Source organism: Eucyclogobius newberryi, unplaced genomic scaffold, assembly GCF_026437365.1.
Source record: "Eucyclogobius newberryi isolate DKJ021-1_F unplaced genomic scaffold, fEucNew1.0.hap1 SCAF_7, whole genome shotgun sequence".
Lineage (NCBI taxonomy): Eukaryota > Metazoa > Chordata > Actinopteri > Gobiiformes > Gobiidae > Eucyclogobius > Eucyclogobius newberryi.
In genome coordinates, this window is record NW_027316389.1 from 28832907 (window position 1) to 28858345 (window position 25439).

Consider the following 25439-nt stretch of genomic DNA (forward strand, 5'->3'; position numbering starts at 1 on the left):
CTGAGAGCCACGTCTGTGTCAAGAGCAGACGCAAATATTTACTTGTGGACACACACTGGAGGTAAGGATGGAACTCAAGTGGACTTTGGACTTGGAGCGATAGAAGGTCATTAAGAAGAAGTGATGACCTGGAAAACCAACCATTTACAAGAACAAGCAAATGTTTATACAGCAAATTAAACTACAGAGAGAAAGTTCATATTTTAAGCCTAACTCTCTAATGCAGTTATTACAATATTAATCAAACTGGTTTATTTGTCATCTATTTGACTCTTGCAATGTCAAATATGTAGTTAAACCCAAATGGTAGATCTATTATTCAAAATGTTTTACTCAGCTAGTTCAAACCGAGCCAGAAAAGCATGAGCCTTTACGATCACTAAACTGTAAAACAACAAAAAAACACTCTTTTTTTTTGTTCACTAAAGTCGAGCAGACACACAAACAGCTGAATGACACGATGACATGCAAAAACAATCAAACTGAACTAGTTCTACTGTTGTACTTGCTAAGTTGGAGTATTGACAGACTTATTCACACTTCAAACTGTGACTGTGTCATTGTGTTCTATTTTACAATACAAAGATATTATAAGCTGTCTAAGATAGAGATGTGGAACTTGATTCTCAGTTTTTAGCAGATCATAAAATGTTTAGTTTTTACCTTTATCTTCATTAGACGTCAAGCACAAAAAAAAAAGAACTTTTCCTGTTTATTACATACTAACCATTATTATCAAATATGTTTTAAAATTCAACCCTTGAACCCTTTAGTAATATTCACAATGAACTCTTTATGCCACGTCAAAACTAAACAAGGTCATGCAATTCATCATTTTTACAAACATATTAAAGATGTTACTCTTTGGAATGTCTTCTTTTTTTTTTTCTCCTCCTTGATATTTATTCAGTGGAGGAGATCGGTCTTAAAATGTTCTACTGTTATTAACTTTGCTGAACAGTATATTTTGTACAGCCAGTATTAACTGCAAATAAATAAATCAAGTGGAAACAATTGTCTCTACACTGTAAAACACACTTCCATCACTACAACTATAAATTAAACAAATTATAGCTTTTGTCATTGCATGTTTATCTTGCAATGCAACATCTCATGCTTTTATAGGCAAGCTAAAAATGTGAGCGTGTCTAAAATTGTATCTTTCTCTCTTCAGACCTTTGTGGAAAGTTTTACAGGTGAAGTGGGCGTGTCTCTCATCACCATGAATCACAACTTGACCTCTGCCCTGTTAAAGATACAGCAGCCCTGAGCAAATAACAGCTCTATGACGTCTGAACACTTTTACAAGCTGTTACCGTCAGGCGTCTCAGCGACCGTAAATGAGACACAAGACAGACAAGACCGAGCATGTACCGATAAAGAGACACCAGATGACCAAGAACCACCAGCAGCAGAACGTCTGCCAGACGTCTGAGCGCTGGAGACTAATCTATGTCATTAACGTGCTTGTACCAGACATTAATGTTGTGCTAAAAATGATAAGAGACGTTGAGACTGCAGTTGTAGAAGGACACAAGTATCATTTTAATGCTATGTGGCAGAAAAGGGTAGATTCCAAGGCCGGATGGTCATGTTGCATTTTCTCCTCTTGTGGAGGGGAGTTTTCTTTATAAACCACCAGCCTGGTGCTTCTAACCATGATGTGTGCTGAGGAAGCCCCGAGGCAGTGGAGATGGGTCAGTCCAACATTACAAAATCAAGCTTTCACTTTGGGTGGCTCAGTGGAATAGCCTTTAGCTCATCAGCCTTACTCAAGAAGGTCTTGGGTTTGATTCCCGAAGTGTGTGGGGTTTACATATCCTGTGGAGTACTGGGACTAACATTCCTCCAAACACTGTAAACATATAGGGCCAGAGCTACCCTGAAAATGGGATTTCAAATCTCAGTGGAACTTGATAAACAAAACTGCAGCTGACCAGTCTCACTTTTTTTCATCTATGATCGACAAATCACTCAGATCTAAGCCAAATATGCTTTGATTTAACTCCAATTATTCATTCATTCATTTTATTGAATTTATTTATACAGGGAAAACCCAATGAGAAAAGTTATCTTTTTCAACAATAAATAAACAACAAACAAACATAGGATACTAAAGCACAATATGATTTAATTTCAATTATTTAAAAAAGTCTCTGTGTTTTGTTCCAGTTGTCCAGGCTACGAGCTGGGCCTGAGCTACACGGTGATACAAATCAAATCATAATCCTATCCATGTGACGATCTTCTGTTTTTGGTGATATCATCGTATCATAATTCACTATTTCTCGATTTTAATGCAGCTTTCTGCTCAAACACATCTTCTTCTATGAGTCAGCCTCTGTCAGGCTCTGAGTGAGTGACAGCTGGGTTTAACCAATCACGGTGAAGTGTGAACTGTCAGAAGAAGATGACTCGATTTACCTTTTAAAAGAGATTCCAAACTTCATAAATCGTGATAAAATTAAAATAGCAATTTGGCTCTAAGTATTTGTTTGCCTTATCACCCAACCCAACTATGAGCATTGCATGTATTGTAACGCTGTGATATTCTTTAATGGCCCCATTTACATCACAATGTATAGGTGAACGTTTCATTTAGCCTCTATTCACGCCTTCACTTTTAATCCCTACACTAACCCCATTGTGCAGTGTTGAGAGATAATGCTCCCGTCTGTTTTGTTTGTGGCGGACCTGTGATGTCACTGTGATGTCACGGAGAGGCGGGGTCTGTGCAGAGAGACCCACACAAGAGCAGCAGCAGAAACACACTCAGCTCTGCACCTCTCGACTGGCTGCTCCTCTCCTGCAAAGTAAGACATTGGACATTTACACAAACATTGAAGACTTAGTTTGGGAATTTGGCATTGGAAAACATTTTGGTTTTAAATACATGCATTATTTTCCCTTTTTTTTCTTTCTTTTTTTTACTACTTTGAGGTACTTTTATGAGTTAGTTAAATTTTGCGGTCAGTTAAAAAACTATAAATTTAAACTCTTTTTCTATATGTATTTTTATATGAATGATATCTAGAATTAAAGTATAGACTACTTTACAACTGGCATAATATCTCAGGTTAAAAAACAAAAATGTATAAGGCAAAAACGTGTGGAATGCTGCAAAATTTAAATATATGGCACATACACTATAAAATAAATATACAGTTGATCTTATTAGAGTGAAATGGACACAACATTAATATTATTTTTCAGTGTTTATTTTTCCACCTCATTTGCATTTAAGATAAGCAAGCAGTTTATATGTTATTTGTTAATCATTGTGTAAGTTTGAAATGAACATTGATACGGCAACATTAGGGTAATTATTAGTAATACAGAGTGTGTTCTTTCTTTAAATACCTGGTTACATAACTAGTTGTTCTGCAGGTTTTCAAGTCATCCTTTAATTGACGAGTACATTCACTACAATTACTCTGAAGTATGTATCTTAAAAGTATGTGCGTTTGTATATATGATGTTGTTTGTGTTCCTTCTCTGTCAGTGCCACGTTTACTACATATTTAATGCAATGTGTAGGATAATTCTAATATATGTCATAATATCACTGGTCTTGTTGACAAGTTACAGTCTTTTCCTGTCTCTGCCTTTTCCTTCTCGTCAGTCTTACAACAAAGACGGTCTCAGTATTTCCTCATTTCACAGATGTTGAAAATAGTACTTGTGTGTAAAAGTGTTTTAAATTCACTTGTGCTGCTCGGTCTGGAAAACGTTTGTTGTTCGTTTAGTTCATGTCATTATTTAGTCGCCTGTACGATAGAGAAGCAGAGAGGTTTACTTCAGCAGAAAGGAAAATGGGCCCATTGAAATGACAAAGGACACACTGTACACACTGTACACATCTAGGGCTGTGTACTGCGTGTGTGTTGAACTGTCCAACACTTGAACGCTCCTCTTTTACAGCTAAAAAGTGAACAACTCTTTGTCATCAGACAGAAAGCGTGTTAGTTAGTCCTCAGCTTTAGTCTGATGATGTTTCTGTTTGGTAAAGATGACTCTAACGTTCTTATATTGTTGTTTTACTCTAGTTTTAGTCTTGGTTGTTCAGGATATTGTATGTTGTTGTGAGGTGTGATCAGGGCTATTGGTGTTCGAAGGGAGTCATCTTTTTTTGCTAGACAACACTGGATTAGTGAAATTTAGTGCCACCACCAGAACAGCAGCAGTTTTGTATTCTAAAGCTGTGGCACAGTGGTTAACACGCATCGCCAAACTGCAAGAAGGTCCAGGGTTGCTGAAAATAAGAGGAATTTTAGTTCGGAGTGGCATGTTGTATAGGATTCCTCAGGTTTCTGAAACATTAAACGGACCAAATTCAGTAAAATGGGGTTTTCCAATGGGACAAAACATGGAACTTGACAGTAATAAATGGCTATGTATAGAGTCAATTCAAAAAGACAACTCAATCTCATAGACATCCCTGCAATATGATCAATGCATTTTGGTTCTGTACAATTTGCCCAATACTGATCCAAAAAATTGCTCTTATTTATTTGTTTATGTTGCAACATCCCAGTCTGTCAATGGGTGGAACCTTTGTTTATGTCTTTCTTCTCTTTTATGACCATGCAGTATGTCCTATTAATTGCATAGAAGCCATAAAACAGCAAATATAATCAATCAAAAATAACACTCAAAAGATATTGAGTAAAATTGCTGTTGGGGCTCAATATTTATCGTTTGTACGCTTTGTTGCGCTAGTTGGACCTTTTTGGTATTTTATTTTGTGAAGTCAAAGTACTAAAGTGTTCAGCTTTGTATTTGTTGCAGCTCATGTTTTCTGGGATTATTTGGGAGACTTTTGTGTCAGTGGCATAAAGTTATTCCAATATTACTATCGCTTATCGTGATTTTTTCTGAAAAAATCGTGACTGGCTTCTGCTTTTCCACATCTGTTTTCTATCTTTGTAAATATGTGAACGTAGCACTCTGCTTTCCGTTTGCAGCGTTTGTCGTAAAAAAAAAGGGGGTGCCTGGTAAAATCCAAAATGAGGGTCTTGGGGGGAACTTCCTCTAAATGTCGTCTGTGTTTCCAACCAAAGGCAGCATCATCTCCTCCGCTTTCTCCGCACTCAGATCTCATTGTGCTTCTATGGAAATGCTTTCTATTCATCCCACCACATTCAGGACCAGGACAGGGCAGGCGGGGGGGCCACGAGAGGGGGAAGCTTCAAGTTGGACGATCAAGAGCCATCTCCTTAGACAAATCATGGAATCCGTGTTACGCTACTTTAGATTTGACCCGACCAGGGCCAGAGCCGGCATTGTCCCGGCCCAATGAATCAGTATTCTTTTGAGAGGGGCTTTTTTTACCACCCCCGACACCTCCTCGCCACCACCCCCACCCCCACCGAAAGAGCCCCCGGGACCCCGCTGTGAGCCGGGACTGTCCCATAAAAGAGGCTCGAAGCGGGTAGAAGTGCTAGATTTGTGCTGCCAGCCTGACGTTTCAATGGACACCACGGTTTTTAATGGGAGGTTTTTTGAAAGGAGAGCTCTGTCATCTCTCGGTACAAAAACAGCTCCGGGCTCCACAGAGAGAAAGGGCCAGAGACTGAGGCACTATGGGAAATGCACTGCGGCGCTCAAAGAAGGGGACTATATGTTTGTCCGGGAGCATTCACACAGGGGCCAACAGGGAGGACTGAGGAACATGTCAACAAATAGAGATATGACAGGGGAGACTTTCAAGTTGATGGAGACGTGTTTTATGTCAAATCCACTTTTTTTTTTAAATTTTTAACATGTTATAACGGTGTTCCCTCATAATTCATTTGCTCAGAAATACTCTGATTTCACCTACCCCTTATCTCCACCCACTGCTCAGAACTTTTTACGTTTTTAGTCATAGAATTCAGACTCTGGGTCATAAATGTGGGATTAAAACATGTCATGTAGCCATTTTTCACAAAAAACACGTAAATCACAATCCGCTGCTTGTTACGGTGAAATGTCAATGTGAAGAGGCGGGGCTTATCAGTTCTGCAATTTGGAAAACTCCATTTCGTTATTAAAGACTATACTTGATTCTCCATACCAATTTCTATACCACAATGAACATGTTATCTGTCCTGTTTATGCGTTTTTATTGTTGGATTTTCTTGTCTTTACACTTGTTCAAATGAGTATCCTGTTTCAATACTTGTTTTAGAATAGGTTAGTATCTGATTTTTGAAACTTTTAACAACCCTACAATGAACAGAATGTGAAATACATACATAACACTACATGTGTTATACATATATAATTTATTAAAAAATACCAGCAAATAACATCAAATTAATTCATATTTTAAACTAAGGCAAAAAAAGGGGAAAAAAGCAAATATATTGAAAACCAGAGGATTGGTGGTTTGAATCTTGCTGGTGCACTTGTCGTTGCGTCACTAAGAAAAACACTTCATCATGTTGCATACTCACGAGTTACTGCAGAAAAGCATGTGGCAAAACTCACTGCACGTCTAGTTTGCTGTGGTTACCCTGCTAGAAAGGAGGAAAACAAGCCCTTCAAAACACACACAAACGGACAGTCTGACAGTTACATTGTCAATCTTGTTAAATGTCTTGGGAGTGCTTCAGTTTCAGCAGTGGAAATAGAAATAGCTACAGCCTGTACTATTAATATTAGCTTGCCTTATTATATTATAACACGACTGGTGGTCAACAAGGGATTTTACTGAAAGTATTAGACATCCAAAGGTGCCGTGTTGGTACATCAGACCTTTTGGGGAAAGGGCACAAATCCAGAGTTCTCTAAATGGAAGGGTCTTTGTAGGCCAGTGAATACATTAGCCCACTTCTATAATCCTAGACCAGGACTACAATGGTCAGATTACTGGATTATTGGACCAGATTCATTTGGACTAATTTTGAACCATCTGCCCTTGCTCTTCATGAACAAACAACACCCAAGGATCATATCAGAAAACACCGGATTAGAAAGGGACAAGAAACACAATAAGGAGCTACAGTATGGCATTGTGCACTATATGGACACATACAGACAATACCATGTACAGTATGTATACACTATAAGATCTTTAACTAGTTTACTATTAGGTAAATAGGAGGAGCGCATGGGGAAAAGTGGATCCTTTGATATTGTTGTATAACCCGGCCCTAGTCCTGTATTATCACGATATATAATCTGATCCAGGCTAAACCTTCCCAAGAAAAGGATGGAAATGAGGTGACAAAAGACTGGATGGTTATAACTAATATTGGGTATTGATTACATTTTACTGCAATAAAGGTTAGAGCTTGTATCCCGAGTTGTTTTAAGAATTTTTTATTAAGCTTTAATCAAGATTTAGTCAAAGAATTCTTACAGTTTTAATTCAAATAGTTTTTTGTCAATTAAATGCTATTCCAATTTTGACAAGTCAACAAGAAAATCAGTTTTTTATTTTATTTTAACTACGATAAATGACATTGCATTGTTTTATGGGACACTGAGTTGAGTTTGTAAATGGTCTGGTTTGGGGGTCTTTTAGTCCAAAAATACATATTTTAGTGATCGTTTGAGTCAACAGAATGTATGTCATTTTAGTCATAATTTTTAAAATTTATTTTACAGTTACTCAGCAAAAGTCTATTATTTATGACACTAACGAAAACTATGATGAGCTCTTTTAATCGCAGCAATAGAAACTGAGACGCGCTGGTCTGTTTGAGGAGCTTGTTTGACTCCTGTTTTATTGGCTCGTCTCTATAGAAACAGTAATATTCTTGTGTGCCTGATACGCTCTGATAATACAGACCCGTGAGCTCGTGTTGACTTAAATGTGCTCTTTTTTTAATCCAGGATGCGAGGCTTGGTTTCGGTGACGCTGCTGCTGCTCCTGGCCCTGGCCCTCAGCGCAGAGGCCGGGCGAGGCAAAGCTAAAGGACACAAAGGTGAGAATTACTAAATAAAATGCTACTTCAAATATTGTTCATTTGAATGCACTGACAAAATATATAAGACTAAAGCACAAACAAATTCGATATTGCCGTGAAGGACCTCCATATTACAACTTTGTGACAATAATCTGGTTACAGGAGACATGCCATAGGAACAATGTATTAAAGGGGACATATTATCCACTTTAATGAGCTTTTAACATTGTTAGAATGGTGTTTCTACATCATTAGTTTACTCAAAGTTGTATCTTGATTGATTCATGCATGTTAAAGTAATCCTATATTGCTCTGAGGCTCAAGGACTCAAGGAGAAAATTCCTGATTTCACCTCCTCCCTATCCCCGCCCACATCCCCGCTGCTTGTTACAGTGAAATGTCATAATGAAGAGGCGGGGCTTATACGTTATGAAGTTTTGAACAGGAAGTCAATGGACCTGTTTCTATTATTAGGCTGTTTTAGATCAATATTGGGGTTTACAATGAACAAGTGTAAAATAATGATCTATATATTTCATTTACTTTGAAAAACACAACATATCCTGCTGGTAGATGAGGTATTAGAAAGTCCGCTTGTATTTATTTAGAAATCATTTATCATCATTTTCATTTGGAGGTGACAGTAGCAAAGAAAGTTAAGGAGATCGTTCACTTTTATCTGAAGAATTTTAAAAAAAAATGACCGCCATCTGCCATTTTGTGCCTGGGCAAAATACTTTTCTACATTTTTCACATTTTCACAATATTTTAGAACAAACTGCTAAAACTGAGAGTGTTTTCCCAATATAGTATAGGCTTATCTATAATAATTATTACACAGGTCACAATATAATCATAATCTAAGTTGTAAAATTGTGATGTTTCTTCTCACAATTGTGACATTCTTACTTGCAGAAGGTTTAAATCTTGAGACCTCCATGGCTGAATTAAGATCAAATAAGCCTAAATATTAACCCATCCCGTAAGACACAACCCCTTCCACGTAACAGAATGACTTGAATAAACCTTTCAATAGTGTCTGTCTCACTCTGTATCATTAAAAGTCTGGGTGTCTCTGCGTCAAAGTGCTGCAGCTGCTGTTTGTTTCCAAATCTCGGTTTCCTGTTGCTTCAAAAACAAGTCTGTCTGGTTTCCGTGGCTTTTGACACGCAAAAAATGACAACAAACAACACACTCAAGACTGTGATGACTTTGCAAACTCAATCGGCCTCGCATTCTCCTATAGTCTCTTCTAAGCAGGTTTGACTTCAGAGTTTGAAATGGCAGACGGGTTTTCTTTTCCATTTTGGCAGCACAGATTAGTTATTAAGTCAATTCAGACTAATAATTATAGGCTAGACGTTTTCATGGTCTGATGTGAGATTTAATAACAGTCATTGTAAAATACCATTCAGTGTAGCTAATTTCATATCAAGCCAAGCAGTTCTTTGAGGCGTTATAGGGTTGAGAATTGAACAAAAAGAATAACATAGTCAAAGTACTTGCATCAGCACCTTCAGAGCGTCTCAATGTGTCCACAGGCAAACAAGCCAAGCCGGCCTCAGAGTGCACCCCAGCGGAGAGTCAGTATGGGAAGTGCGTCCCGGAGCAGGGAGACTGCGGAGATGGCCAGAGGGAGGTCACCTGCAAGGGCCAGACCAACAAGATCCACTGCAAGATCCCCTGCAACTGGAAGAAAGACATCAGTGAGTGTTGGACGTGGGCTGGTGGTGGAGTCGTGGTGTTTGTCTGGACAGAAGGACACTGGCAGTCTCACTCACGCACCACAGTCACACATGGCTCTGTTACTTTACACCGCTGTGAGGTAGAATCCAAGCTCAGACCAATGTACAAAAGTAAAAGTACTGTAAGTAAACTGTTTAGGTGTCTATACTATTTACAGTGGATACTTTTAACTTTTACTTCACTACATTTGAGAGCAGATGTCTGTACTTTCTACTCCACTACATTTTTAACTGGACAAAAAGTAAAAGTATTTCAGTGTATATATATATTAGTTATGGGATTTATTTTTTTTAAGCACATTTTTGAGTATACAAAATTATAACTATAAATTACCTGGAAAATAGCTTCTGATGAACAATAATCAGGAAAATTCTTTCTCAAGATCACAATTTGACACTTCTCAAAATTGCATTTATTTTTAAAGATGTACTATAATGCTTTTATTTAAGTAGAGTTTTTTTTTATATGAAACTTTTTCCTTCAGTTTTTGTTGCTTTTGGATCGATATATTAACCGGTCAGTAACAAAATGGAATACTTCTTCCAGCACAGCCTCCAGCCAACCTAGATTTACCATTTTTTACTCAGGACCTGGAAATAACTGAACTAAAGTGATAACGTCAGGGGGGGATTTTCTCACTCTTCACTCCCACCAGACTTTGCCAATAACAGCTTGATTAGAATGTGCAGCTTTACAGGGCGGATTCTCAACTGGGCGAAGACAAAGAAATGGGCCAAGAGAGATTAAATACAGATTAAAAACACTACTTCAATTCAATTACGTTTAGGCTTTATTCATGCCTTATTATTTGAAGTATAAACGTTGTGAAACCGTTGAGGAGCGCTGGTGTTCTGCTCGTCGTATTTGTGGAGTTTTGACAGAGCAAAATGTACAAAAGGTTTACAAAGAGTTTCTGCAGTGTTCATCCCAATTCACGCTTACATCTACACGGGATCTTCTTTAAGCGGACATATTTCGCAAAATCAACTTTAATGAGCTTTTAACCTCTTTACAACAGTGTTTTCACAACATTATTTCACTAAAAGTTGTGTTTTCATTGATTCCTGCATGTTTGAGTAATCTTGTATTGTCCTGAGACTAAGGCTGAGTCCTCAGAAAATTCCTGTTTCACTTACCCCCTATCCCCGCCCACATCCCTGTACATAGCTGTAATTATTTGAGAAATTAAGAAAACAAAAACATACAAAAAACAATCTCCTGCTTGTTACAGTGAAATGTCACTATGAAGAGGCGGAGCTTATCAGTTCTGCAGTTTTGAACAGGAAGTCAATTAATCTGTTTTTCATTATTAAGCTGTTTTAGATCAATATGATGGATTTCAATGAACAAAATATAAAATTATAATCTACTTATGTAATAGTTAAACACTAAGTCAATTTTAAAAAGCAGAATTTGTCTCCTTTAAAAAATGATGAGCCAAGCAGTAACCTTTACAAGTACTTACTGTTGATCGCTCCTCTCTAGGTGACTGCAAGTACAAGTTTGGCCCCTGGGGACCCTGTGACGCTGCCACCAACACCAAGAGCCGATCGGGCAGTCTGAAGAAGGTCCTGTTCAACGCCGAGTGCCAAGACACCGTGACCGTGTCCAAGCCCTGCTCTCCCAAAGTCAAGAAGACAAGAGGTGACCATTACTTTCTATCCAGGAACAGCCCTAAAATATTCAAATACATTTTTAAACTACATTTGAGCAGTGTATGTTTAACTCTGGGTGAATCTGTCGGCTAAATGAGGAATTTAATGCCTCAGAAATGTCCCTTTATCCCCTTGTCGCTTTGAAATATTGTATTTTAATGTATATTTATTCATGTTTAATAATTAATAATCATTCTTAGTGGATTTTCTAAAATTACTGACTTATTTAAAACAAATTGCAATACAATATCTCACTCACTGGACCACTGGAACTGATTAAAGTATAGGTAAAAGGTTAGATGTATTAAATAGCGCATGACTTCATCTAGTGGTTACACATGGTACAGACAAGTTACACAAGAAAAGAAGGATTATAACGAATTGTTTTGTAATTATTTCAATGTTTCTCTTCCAGGAGACAAGAAATCTACCTAAGCAATGGGACCAAGTGTCTTTCTTCCTTCATGAAAATGCAAAACACAGACTCCTCCAAAAGTACATTTGTTTAGACTTTTGTTTCCTGATGGTTTTATGTTGATTTTGATTAAAATGCAGCGCTTTCCTGGTTTTCCTATGTTAGGTAAAGATAAATAACTGTCCCTTAGATTAGACTCTTTTTAACCATATAAAACAACTTGTTTTGTTTTTTTTACAAAGAAATATAGATTAATGTTGAATCCAGAGTTATTGGATCTAAAATGTTTGTAGCAAAATTTGAGGCATGTACAAACTGTGCAAAGGTTAGCGAAGGCCATCTATAAATCTATTTTTGAATTTTAGATAATGATGAAGCTTGTACAAATGAACAAATTAAAATAATGTACATTGTTTCACATTGTATCGTGTTTTCTTTTAATCCACAGACATCATGCAACAACTGTATCCACATGTAAATAAATGCAAAATTGTCACGTCTTCTGTAGCTCCAAGATTCAGATTTGTCTTTTGGCGACATCTAGTGGTAACACAAGAAATTGCAACTTGCACCACACGAAAAATAGTGCGCATCTGGGAAGTATTTGTGTTTTAACTTTTAGCACCCTTTACAACTATTACTACTACATATAATAAAGTTAAATCATTAAATAATATCAAATTAATTCAAAACAAATTGCCATTAGTGTGCTTTTATTTACCAAACTACAATTTAACAGAAACAGACACACACTACACAAGCTGCTTATTTTATTTTAGTCCCATGGTCCGTTCTGTACTCAATTCAAATATCAAACTTTTCTTCACAAACACAGTGTCCGTTCTCCTCAAACTCATCCCTCGTCACCACCATCTCATCGTAGTCCGGATTCTGGGCTAAAAGTTTCCCTCCTTCCCAAGAATATGTGATCGGACTGCACAAGACAAAATAAGCACAATTATACACAATACGATACAGCAATTTACCTTGAAGAACAGTAATGCATTATTTAGCTATTTGGGCCAGGGACAGATGCATAAGACCCTGCATTCAGTCTCTGGAGTCAAGCAAAAATACAAATTTGAATTTATATCGTGTGTGTATACTATAGGTGTAAATAGAGACTTTATAACTCTGGAAGATTTATGTCGGTGTAATCCCTCATTCGTCCAGGCGTGTTCCATAGTAGAAAAAGCTTCAGTTGTAGTCATCTGGACTCGGTTTGAAAGACCCGCCCATTGGGAGGAGCCTTCCTGAAGTAGAAAGAGTTGTTTGTTTCAACAGAAACTCCCCCCTTGTATCTACCTGTTATTTATAATGGGTTACTGAACCCCTGGAAAGGTAGAGGACATTCAGATGCTAATCAGGTACTCAGGGTGGTTGAGCCAGGGTCTCACTAAGACAAAGAGGTTTTAACAGCCCATTAAAATTCTGAATAGGCTAGCTCGGTAGATACAAGGGGGGAGTTTCTGTTGAAACAAACAACTCTTTCTACTTCAGGAAGGCTCCTCCCAATGGGCGGGTCTTACCACAGAACAGTATTAATATCGGAGTTCTCGACCTAAATTCTGTTATTGACAATGACTCTTGGATGAGAGTCGAAACGTCTATTTTTGCAAACCGAGTCCAGATGACTACAACTGAAGCTTTTTCTACTCTGGAAGATTTACTAAGATTTAAAGGCTATTGTAAAAAAAAGAAAGACTTTTTTTAAAAACTTTATCCTGACCGAGAATAAGTTTATCTTTGTGCAAGTTGTTTCTTGTGGATAGGCTCACTAATAACAAATCTGACAGTAGTTAAACATCAAATAGATTCTACCATGTCTCAGCTCAGTTTGAAACAATAGGGAATATAGAATGTATTAGTCTATTATCCGGTGATATTCTTAAAGAGCGGTTTCTGTTGGGACTCACTTCTCTGGCATCAGGACGGACACAGTGAGGTGTGCGGGAGCAAGCGACCTCAGCTCAGCCTCCAGTCGCTCTCTGAATCCTGGGAACAGTGTGTTTCCTCCCGTCAGCACAATGTTCTGATAGAAGTGCGGCTGCATCTCTGGAGGAAAGCAACAAAGAGAGTTAAAAAGCTAAATGTATTTGATGCATGGGTTCCAAAAGTGAAGGTAATTCTGAATTGTATTACAGAATGATAATTTCATTTGTACATATAGTTTTAAATACATTTTTAACCCAATAAAGCTTGAAATATGGTGATTGAAGGCTTCTAGATAGAGACTATTTATGAATAAAGTGTCTTGTTGATGACAATTAGTTTATTCTTTTTTGACATTTTATTTAATAATGTGTGATGATTTTAGTGTAATGTGATGTCCAGATAACGATTATAATTATAAAAGTGCATTTATTTTTGTATTATTGTTGCGATTAATTGCTAGTTTCACAAACATGAGCCAATTATATTTTACAGGAAGTTGTGAGGTCATTTTGCAAAATGCATTTGACGGTCTTTTCTACAGTGTATTGAATCAAACGTTACTAGTTGCTGTCTTACCTTCGGGCATGGCCTGTATGGAGTGGACTATGGTCTCTGGGATCCCCATCTCCTGTATGCCGATGTCGGAGGGATTGAAGAGGATCTCGGGAACAGCAAAACGCTCATTGGCCAAACGCAAAATCTGCTCCCCAGTTTTATACTTTCCACTGAACACCATCTCTTCTCTTGGCTGCCGCATGGAAAAGCATCATCGAGTTACAATGCAGTTATTGTTTTGTTTACATTGGACTAAGTGATTGTAAAGATCTTACTTTGCAGAAACCCTTTTTGATGGAGCTGAAATCTGGAAGAACATAATCTCTCATCACTGTGTTTTCTTCTCCTTTTTGTCTGAAATATAAGGGGGGAAAATATAATTTCAAAATGTTAAGGCTTCCTCCACATGCACAACCCTTATATTTACAAAATGACTACAGCAACTCAAAGAGAACATATTGCTGCTTATTAACAAATTAAGTCAAAATAACAATGATGGAATCCATAGTGAACACGTGGGGCTATTGTCGTATTCAGGCAATGAACAAATGAACTTACTGTGCTACTTCCATGTCTTTGTAAAACTGTTGTGAAACATAGCACACGTCCTCTTTCACTTGGTTTATCACATGCGTCTCATCCATAACATGAAGCTGCCTGAAACAGTCAAAAGAGAAAGTGACGTTGTTTTAAAATCAATGAATATTATATGAAAATATGTTGCTATTGAGAATCATAGAAGGAGGATTTAGTTTACCGATATGAAATAATTTCTTTCAGATGATTTGTCAGAAGTTTTCCCCCAAAGTTGATTCTATGAAACAAGTTAAAAGGAGCTATTTAATGAGCAGAATAAACTTTTAAGATGTTGTTTCCAGACGTTTATATCCTATGGATTTAGCAACTCACCTTCGAATGCCATCCTTCATCTTCCTGCTGCGACAGTAAGGAATGATGTGAGTGAAGGAGAAACCAGTGTCTACCACCAAACAACACAACTCTTTGGGGTTTGTGTGAAAGTAATGATGAGCGCTCAGAGATCCAGCTGAAAGAAAGAAAGATTGTAAACATAATATTTAAGTTAGGATTGGTCCTGAGATCCAATCTGGAGGAAGGACTTCATGCAGGGCTGGTTACCATGAGACTTGCCCAAGTCCCCCAGGCTGTGGCTGCTGGGGAACAGGGGACAAGTGCCTTATGTGCTCAAGCCGTGTTCAGAGTGCACGAGACTGGCGTTACTCAAGTAAAGAACACTATCAAACTAAATATTACTCAAGTAGGTTTATTACCGTTTATTCCCAAATTTACTCAATTAATTGAGTGAATTTACCTCTGGCAAGGGGACAGTTTTAGTTTGAACCTTTGTAAATGGTCAAGTATTTCTATGTTAATACCATTAAGTTAAGTTACATCTCAATATGTTTGTTCTTTTTGTTTTTTTCTTTATGTTCTGTCTTTGCTCTTTGTTATATTATGTGTAAAAAAAATGAATATTTGAAGTATAAAAAAGGATGGTCTTGGTTGCTTGACGGTAGACATTTGTATTGAATCAAATGAATCACTTGTTGCTACTTACCATTTGTCCTCAGAACTGATTGAAATTGATATTCCTCGAATAGAATTTCGTTCATTGACTCTTGGATCGACATGAAGTTGAAGTACGGCTCTGTGATTATGATGCTGGTGTCTGCAAAATCCACCTGAACACAGACAAACGTGTGCAGGGAATCACAACCATCCACTCATCGTAACCACCCATGGGTACATTATTATAAAATGCCTGCGTGTAAATAAAATACTTGCAACGGTCATGTTCATTTTGTGGATACTAGTCATGGATTGAAATGCACACAAAACACACCTTGAACTTTTCTTTCCCAAAAAGATGATCCCATACTTTCCTCTGGACGTCCCAGTTCACCAGATAGCCCTGACACAGTAAAAAGAGTGTGGTAAAAACAGCTTAACATAATTAGTAAAAGACTGTTTCAATTGCATGCATACTTTCTGAAAAGGGAGAATATAGAAGAGGCCAGAGGGATCCTTGATTTCATCAAGTTGGTTTGCAGTAAATGTCTTCAATCTTGAGGTTTTGGAGCGAAACTGGCAATTAGGTATCACACTGGAAAGAGAAAACAAACAGAATAAAACTTAATACAGACTACAGTTTAACGGCAGAATATTAAACACCACATTTAAATGGCATCTCAAAGAAATATGTCAAATGATGAAAGTCTTTGTAGGTATTCATGTAAATGTATTAATGTTTAATTATCGGTAATGACCACAAATTATTGTTACTGGCCAACTGACGTATAATCATGACTATATATGTGTATTTACCTTTAGAATAAGGTCAGTAAAATGAGTTACTGTGTGTTTAACTTGGCCATGTGTAATAAATTTTCTATTTCAATTCAATTCATCTTTGATATTAGCTACGTGGCTACGATAAACTTACCTCACTTTTTCCTGGTTGTATCCTATTTTAGCCGTGTAAGCTCCATTGTCGAGGACCAAGGTCGCCATGATGATCTACGTTTTTAACAAATGATTACGTTTTAAATTGAAAAGGTACAGAATAGCTCACATCTTGAAGCGTGTTTTTGTCTGAGGGTAATACAATGGGTAAACCATATCCCCTAATCAACCAATCAAATGCTTTGTTTCGAGTTTTATCCAATCAGAAAATAGTATTTTGGTCCGTCTAAAACAGCTCTCGTCTGGAAACAAACACAGTCACTCTTTGCTTTTTCCTCGTGGCGATAAAAAGTCAAATTTCATCCTTTAAATTAACCCATCCAGTTTTTTTTAATGCATATTGTAATTTATCAATATTGCCGTTTCAAACTGTGACTAATGGTGCCTGCAGAATAAAAAATATAGAATTTTTGGGAAACCGGAACGGTTTGTAAATTCCTGTTTTTGGTCGATTCGCTGAGGCTGTGGCGGTAAGTAGCAACCAAAACTGATTTTTTTTTTATAATTTGGTGGAAAACAATCACTTAAACACACGCTTTCTACACTAGATCTGCTATTAGGTTTATTTGTTGCCACATTGGATAATCGTTGGCTGGTTCGGCTGGCTTGACTTTTGTATATTTGTTTTAAAAGAATTCCAAGATACTTGGCTAACGTTCTGAGGTGATTGACAACAAAGCTAACGTTACCTCAAACATGGATCTATTGTATCAAAGCCTATTTCGCATATTTTCTTACACCTGATAATGGATCGTTTTGTTATAGATTGGCGGGTGATATGAGCCCGGACATTGCCTGATAAAACCTGTTTGAAGAGAGGGACAAGACATGGCGAAGGCTTATTGTGACAGTTCAGACTCGGACAGTCCCGGGTTGAACCGAGGATGTCTTCTGGACCCGGAGGATCTGATCTGCCCCGATCTGTCCATCATCGTCCCGGACACTCCCAGGTACGACAGAAGGGCTCTGGTTATTTTAGACTTTATAGATGGCGTCATTAAATGTCTCACAACTGCGCTGGAATGTGATGTCAATACAAGGAAACTGCTCGATATTCGATACCAATTTCGATGCCAAGATGATGACAAAAACAATAGACAGTACTTTTCAACACAAAATAATGGTACTTTCTTGTTACCACATTAGATCTGAAGATCATTTTAAAACCGTTTAGGAAAGGTAACATCTTAACGTATTTTTTTTGTATCAATGTTTGCTCAAATGAGTATTTAGTTTTGAAACTGGTTTTCGTTTCGTTTTCGTTTAAGAAAAACATTTTTTTCCACAACCTTACTATACAATGTAGATTACATTGCTACACTACTCTAGATATGGCATTATGCAATACACTTACCACAACAACTTACAAGGTGAATCTGTAAATTCAAGTAAAAAACTGTATATTTCATTTTGTTACCTTTTTCGTTTTTTTGCAGCCCTGAGCATGGAAAACGGAGAAGGAAGCGCAACAACAACCGGGATGGACATTTTAGTCCTGTAAGTTAAATACTGGACAGAGGTGTTTTTTACCAGGGGTAGTATTCTTAATGTGATCTGATTAAATATTATTTTTTGATAACTCGCAGCTGCATGTCTGTAACATTTAGTTATTTATACTTACTGCTATTGTTAGCCCATCCAGTGGGCTATTTCTTGATATGTTCAGACAAAAAGTTATGTTCACTTAATCATACTTTTGCAAACCGCCAGAACTGACTGTATACTATACGTTATGTGCTGGTTTTAATGTGGTATTTTTGTTGTTCTTGTCTTGAACCAGGCCGCTGTCAGTGGCTCATCGAGACTAGCTGAACTCACTCGTAGCTCGTCTCGCCGACCTAAGCGACGGAAACTGAGTGTCTCCAAAGCTGACTCAAGTGATGGCTTTTTCTCTGCTCCGTCAGTCGAAGAGTTGCCCTTGGGGAGTTGGCTGGAGGCTCCACATCCAAGCACTTCTTCTTCTTCTTCCTCCTCTTCCTCCTCTTCTTCTTCCACATCCTCTTCCTCCTCCTTCTCTTCCACATCCTCCTCTTCATCCTCTTCTATGTCTTATTTAAGTCCTGCCTCTGAACGGGAAGAGGCTTCAACCTCAACTAAATCCACAGAAGAAGTTATCCCTGTTTATCATCTTACGCAGCCTTCTCCTCCGACTCAGAGCCCGCCCAGTCCTGGGTCACTGTCTTTCCTCACAGACGAAGAGAGAAGGTGGCTGAACGGAGACCAAACACCAAATGTAACGACAGGTGAGGATCGTGGGTGCCAGTCACACCATAGCTCAATTATTTATTTTAGATTTTAGAGTGACTAGATTTGATATGGTCTGATGTCTGATTGTATTAGTGGATTTTGATGCTATGAAGCCTCAAAAACAATTATCTTACGTGGAAGAAAACCTATTGTAGTGATAATATATTAAGCTAATAGTCACTCATTGGAGGAAACAATTGCCAAAAATTGAAGAAGAACATTTCAGTGGGAGGCACATGTAATAGAGTGTGACTAACTTGTGTGAAATGCTAATATTCACTTCTGTCTCAGCGGTGGAGGAGATAGTGATCAGTGATGAGGATGAAGAGGGTGTGGTTCGTACGGCACAGCTGGAGGAAGACGAGACTTTGGCCCGAAGTTTACAGGTAAACTGGTGACCAATATGTTACAAGTTTAGATACACAACTTTAATGGTTTCGCTTTGAGGAGTGGGAAATGACCCTAGCTTATATTACAATAACTAACAAACATTTTGTCCCAATTGGCAAATTATATTATGTTGTTTGCAACTGAAGGTCTTATCTTGTGTTTATAAACTTTTTACAATCTCAGAAATATGGCTAAATACTTCAATACTGAAATGAATATCTCAATTGTTTTTTTTGTGTGGAATATCCCAAGAACAATAGCCAGACAATATTACTTCAGAAATGTGTTATAGCATGTCTTTAAACATATTAGTTTAGGTTTAAAGTGCAGAAAAATTACACCCATATTTGAACCTTAACATCACTTTTTAGTTTTTATTTCTAATCAGCTCTTTTTTTGTACGTTTTACTGTAAATGGTGTACACAATATATACAGGTGGCTATATATATATATATATATATATATATATATATATATATATATATATATATATAATTACACATGTTTCAGAATAGAAACATGCGTTTCTATTCTCAAACGCATGTCATTCCTGGAATAGTGAAGATGTTCATATTTCAGTCTTCAAAATCTTCACTGTGAAATAAATACTCATCATTCAGCCCAAATGTGCACTTTTGGTAGTTTTTTAATTGCACTTAATAGAGATATTAGGAGGAGTAGGTGTGGGGTGCCTTGTGTTTGAGCTGCATTAAACACACAAGCACTGAACCACAACAGAACCATAGACCATTGAATGCATCGTTCTTCTGTATCATTCCGTCCTCTCTGTGGTCGTTTTGTGACAGGCTCAGTTTGACAGAGAACAGGCCGAGACGCACCGGAGTCACCATCATCCCCACTATCACCACATGCACCGACCCCCACCACCGCACAGCCACTTGGTGAGTCCACGCGCTTCAACCGGACTGATTGTGTTGAACCTTCTGTTGTAGCTCCCGATATCAGGATCCATCACTGTTTTAAATACAAACAATATAAAATATTTTAGATGTGGCTTCTGATTTTAATGGAACGTATGCTTACGCAATTTTGTATTTTTACTGTGCTTAATTAAGTGCATATAATGGGTTTGAATACACATTTCACAAAAACATAGTGAGCATGATTAGATTTTACAAAAGATTTAGCCAATTCATCCCCAGTTTGACAATATTGGTGATGGTTTAGTTTTAATCGTATGTGAGCAGATGTGATATACTGTAGCTAGAGGTAATTACACACATGTTACAACCATATTCTAAAACAAGGGTCAAAATTCATATTAATTGCACAATAGTTATAATCTGACAAATAATAATACCGTAACATTTTTTTATTTTGTTAAACGTTTAAACGGTCAGAAAATCGTGTCGGAATGGATTATATTTTTATTTATTTTAGAATTGGCTGTTTAACTGTCAGATTGCATTTGTGTTCTGATTCATGGTTAATATCTCTGTAATTATAAGAAAAACACTGGCACAAATTCAATGTCTTTCCTGCCAGCAAAGATAAACTAAAGTGACTTTATTCGTTCACACTCTCCTCAGAAAGTGGTGCTGTTATTGAACTCCAAAGCCGTGATTGTTGTCAGTTAAAAAAAGTAGTTTGTGGAGCCAGTCCCAAACAAATAAGGATAAGGTTCAGTGTTTACATTTTAGATATTCAACCATAGAAAAGAACGGCTCCATAAAGTTATTCCTTGTTGTGTTTTTTAATACTTGCATGTTCAATACATGTTCAAATGAATATCTAGTTTCGATTCTAGTTTTAGTATCTGTTTTTTTATACTTCTAACAACCTTTAAAAAAACAGCAACATGCAGACAAAATGCAAACTCAAACTTTCTTGCTCAGACTGTTTTCTGTCTTGTCCCTGAAATCCAACACACAAAGTTCTGTGTTTGTGGACCGAACCACTCATCTCCTCGTCAAGTTGTCTTTTTATAGATCACATTGACAGTCAGTTACGCAGCTCAGATCTATGGACCCCGCTAATAATAACCATGCATGTTTTTATAGGGTATTTTTGAGCAGTAAAACCACCCGTAGTGAAATACATGCTAATAGATAGGTTAATGTTATACTGTGGAACATTCCTGGCTGGCAGCTTTAAACACAACGCATTTGTTTTCTCGTCAGATGAATCCATTGTTGGAGCAGAGCTGGATGCCCCGGCTCCTGGCAGCTGTGTCCGGGTTTGATGAAGGTCGGTGTCTTTGGAGGTTTTATGCCTCGACAACGTGTTTTTCGCCATGTTTTGAAAATGCTAAATTATCGTCACAGATCTACTTGCTTCGGGCAGAAGACGTGGTCAAGCGACTGTTCGGAGGAGAAATGCTATGCCCAACTTTTCAGACAGCCTCCAGGGAAATGACTATGAGGTGAGATCGTACAGTATTTGTTAAGCATTAGTTGTGTCCCGTGAGATCATTCTGACTTTCTATTCCTCTGTAGGCTCTGTTGGCATTTGAGGAGCGGCAGGGAGCGGTAGTGTCGAAGAAACTCAGTCGGCGAGAAATCCAGAGGTTTCCAACAAAAACATTCAAAACTACAAGTGCAGCTGGAAACACACAGTGAGCCCCGACTAACTACAGCGTCTGTATTTTGAGCAGCGTTCAGTACTCAAAGTGTGCCTGATTTTCTAGATGCCAGATTTGTTTCTGTGACTACACTGATGGAGAGAAACTGAGGATGCTGCCCTGTTTCCACGACTACCACGTGCAATGCATCGACAGGTGGCTGAAGGTAAATTTACCGTCGTTTTTCCTTCTGGGGCTCAACGGTTAAAACAAATGCAAACGAAGCAAAGTATACCTCAAATGTGTCGCTACATAAAAGCTGCAGGTAAAGGACACGGCCCTGGGACCATTGTCATAGCAATTTACTATTTTTAATACAAATAAATAGAAGTCTGCACAATGTTGTATGTAACAGGAGGCTGACACCATGAATATAATGGTGTCAATAGAACTTCCCAAAACAATTGAATAAGGAGGCAGATTTTAAAATAATATCGCATTGACTACTAGCGTGTGCTGTAGAACGTTCCATCTCTTCACAAGGACACCTCCAGTTCTACCACTGTTGACATTTCTATGTGGTCAGCTGCATCTATGACTCAGAATGTGTCCTTCAACATCATCAGTTTCCTCTGTAAACTCGTCTCCTTGAGTGGAAGCAGAGTCGGGCTTGAACTGCTAATATTAGTGCCTCAGACATCCAGAGTCTCCTGTAGGACTCGTTGGGACAAAACTTATTTTTGACTTACAGATTTGATAAACCAAAGTTTGTTTATGTGTTAATGATTCTTAAAGATGCATTGTGTAACCGTTCTGGTGGAGACCCTCTTGCTCGTCTCCATGGAAATGTTCCATAGTATGGCATTAAATGTAGTTTTGAGTACATGTTTTACTTGAATAAATGCGAGATATTTAGAATGCCATACTGTGAGCAGGCAAAGCTGTCACCTCCATGGGGCAAGTCGTCCCTCAGAAAAGCTGCACCTTTGATTCACAGGCTTCTTTTACAGTCGTATTATACCTTTATGTGGATAAATGATCATCTGAATAATCCTAAACGCGACACACATTTGAATAGAATAATACATCACATTTTCTCTTGCAGGACAACGCCACGTGTCCCATCTGTCGAGCCAATCTTGCCGATGGTGCTTCACTGGCGCCAAACAACCTTTGACCCCTGCTCTCCGCCCCAACTTTAGGACTATATTTAAATTATAGTTTAACGTTCGGACCACAAGACCTCAATAAGACTCTACTAAGTGTTAATTAACTGCAGTTTTATTTTGCATATGTTTATCTCAGGCATTCCCCATCTCGTCTTTAAGACAAAAGTTCAATAAAAATTTACATTGTTTTTGTACAGTTTCTTTGTCATCTTTGTAAATGCCATCTTATTATCTAACAATCATTTTAGAGGCATTTTTAAATTATGGTCTAGTAGTCATTATGTTGAATAAATACTATATTAAGGCTATTGTATTTTTTATTTTATTTTGCCAAGAGGTAGAAGATGACAGGAAGTAAAATCGTCTGACAAAATGTTCGTGGTTATATTATATTGTAATGCAAAGCTACAAGTCAATTATTAATCATGCTTTCTTTGACTCACAATATAACAATCTCTTCAGACTTACAGGATCTGATCACAATTATATTTATTATTGTTGATTCATTCATAATTTGAACTCTGTTAGTAATTGCTCTTATGTATTTGCACAAGTCTTTATTTAGGTAAATTAAGTGTCCTCATATCGCTGCTTCATGGCTCTGTATTTTCTCAGATAGTACAGCGCCTCTAACTCGCGGGCCACGTACTCCCCTCTTGCGATCATCTCCTTAATCTTCTCTGGGTCCTGGACTGACTTGTTTTTGGCAAACGCCGTTCTCAGTCGGTCCCTGAAGTAGTCTCCACCTTTGGGATACTCCCGGCCCAGGTACAACAGCTTAAAGAGGATAAATAGAAAAGGTCATATTTCATTTTTGTCTCAATTTCCTGATGCCATTCATTCTCACTCAAACAAACTTACATTTCTATAAAGCTGAAACACTTCAGATCTTAGTGGGTTTGCCATTGTCCAAGAAGAGATTTTAGACTGAAAACACAAAAACAAAACAAAAATCTTTAGTCAATTACAAGAGGTTAAAGCCATATTCGACAATTGGATACATAAATGACCAATAATAGTAAAATCAAGATTAATACCATTAAAATCAAGTAAAGTGCTAAAGAACAGCGTTAAATAATACAAGTATAGTAGTCCAAGACATTGAGAGAAACTAAGTTGATTGGGAGGACAACAAATTCACAGATTCATGTATTTTCTACAAATGACGCTCAAAAATTAAAAAAAAGAAATCATATTTGAAGAAGCACAAGAAACAATAGTGTCAACATAAATCTTTCTTCAGAAGTGGAACCAACACATTTAACGACAACAATTTTACAAAAATGTCAAATAATAACTTGTACTTCTACTTCAGTGTTAAGTATGGAGAGTACAGTTGTATTTAAAGATTACTCTGAATATTACCCAGATCTGATCATAGCCAAAGTCTACGTGTTTCTGAACCTGTTGTGTCCAGTTCACTTTGACTTGACCCAGCAGCCATGATAATGGAGCCTACATAATATAGCTGTGGCCAATGTTACTGTCTCTACACATGCATTATTGTGTGTATTGAGGGAAATATATAATGCACCATATTTTGAACGTAACACTGGTATTTTGGCTTCAACTCCACCTCCTGACAGAAGATAGGACACTGCTGTTCCTCAATACTGACTAAAGTGAGATTTTCATGCTGCAAATAAAAGGACATGACTATATAAGCACACACGTTTGCATAACAACCAGAAGCGAAATAATAATGCGATACTTTAAGTAACATTATGATCTTACCGTTTGCTGGACTTTAGGCGATGACCTAAAGTAAAGAGCAGTCAGTCACCTGCAGCGTTAGCCCCTTAGCCAACAAATGCTAACCACTAAAGACTACATTTAGAATAGTTGTTAATTCTTAAAATATTGCACAAAATACGTACAAAGTTGACGCTAGTAATGTTTTTGTCTGAAATTGGTTAATGTGTCCTCTTTAGTGACACAAAGATTTCAGCTGCTGTGAAGTAAACAGCCAAAGAGTGTGAGAGTCAAGATAACTACAGTCAGATTCAGGACGAGCGCACGTAGGCATCAGGGACAGTACCATCCAGATTAATAACATGGCGGTAGTAGTGATAATTAAAATCTTTATGCATCATCATCTTTACGCCTGCATCATTTATTTACTTTATTAATTCTCATTCAACCATTTATCAATACATTGACATACACATCCATACATGAACACTTACACATTACCATAACAATTATATCTATTTTATTTTAATTATTATTTAATTTTATCATTATTTCCCCTCCCACATCCTTTTTCCCTAATTTTTTTTACCCCAAAAATAAATATTGTATACTCCCCGTCTCCTGGTGATAATTAAAAACAAGGACCACATCCATGATTCACACTGTATCTTTGTTTTGCGCTTATTTTGTAATTATTACATCCAGTCTCTCTTTTTGTTTTCATTTACCTGTCTTTT

The 25439-nt window shown here is 37.5% G+C and overlaps 4 protein-coding genes across 4 annotated transcripts; 2 read left to right on the plus strand and 2 right to left on the minus strand.

Annotated features, from left to right (window-relative positions):
* Window positions 1-2676: 2676 nt before the first annotated feature.
* LOC140348721 (midkine-B-like) lies at window positions 2677-12127 on the plus strand. The gene is made up of 5 exons (XM_072434778.1): window positions 2677-2813; window positions 7822-7913; window positions 9437-9601; window positions 11127-11285; window positions 11712-12127. Exons 2-5 carry the CDS (start codon window positions 7823-7825, stop codon window positions 11729-11731), a joined length of 435 nt encoding a protein of 144 aa, XP_072290879.1. The 5' UTR covers window positions 2677-2813; window position 7822; the 3' UTR covers window positions 11732-12127.
* Window positions 12128-12466: 339 nt separating this feature from the next.
* actr6 (actin related protein 6) lies at window positions 12467-16814 on the minus strand. The gene is made up of 11 exons (XM_072434776.1): window positions 16663-16814; window positions 16206-16323; window positions 16063-16131; window positions 15778-15901; window positions 15111-15246; window positions 14959-15015; window positions 14760-14858; window positions 14477-14555; window positions 14223-14394; window positions 13628-13766; window positions 12467-12645 (listed from the first exon to the last, which is right to left on the minus strand). The coding sequence occupies exons 1-11, from the start codon at window positions 16728-16730 to the stop codon at window positions 12516-12518; spliced, it is 1191 nt and encodes a 396-aa protein (XP_072290877.1). The 5' UTR covers window positions 16731-16814; the 3' UTR covers window positions 12467-12515.
* Window positions 16815-17425: 611 nt separating this feature from the next.
* LOC140349037 (uncharacterized) lies at window positions 17426-23174 on the plus strand. The gene is made up of 10 exons (XM_072435233.1): window positions 17426-17632; window positions 18119-18179; window positions 18463-18925; window positions 19221-19315; window positions 20127-20222; window positions 21462-21528; window positions 21606-21703; window positions 21777-21895; window positions 21968-22067; window positions 22947-23174. The coding sequence occupies exons 1-10, from the start codon at window positions 17511-17513 to the stop codon at window positions 23016-23018; spliced, it is 1293 nt and encodes a 430-aa protein (XP_072291334.1). The 5' UTR covers window positions 17426-17510; the 3' UTR covers window positions 23019-23174.
* Window positions 23175-23536: 362 nt separating this feature from the next.
* On the minus strand, window positions 23537-24988 carry lyrm5b (LYR motif containing 5b). The gene is made up of 3 exons (XM_072435236.1): window positions 24745-24988; window positions 23872-23937; window positions 23537-23787 (listed from the first exon to the last, which is right to left on the minus strand). The coding sequence occupies exons 2-3, from the start codon at window positions 23914-23916 to the stop codon at window positions 23581-23583; spliced, it is 252 nt and encodes an 83-aa protein (XP_072291337.1). The 5' UTR covers window positions 23917-23937; window positions 24745-24988; the 3' UTR covers window positions 23537-23580.
* Between the last annotated feature and the right edge of the window lie 451 nt (window positions 24989-25439).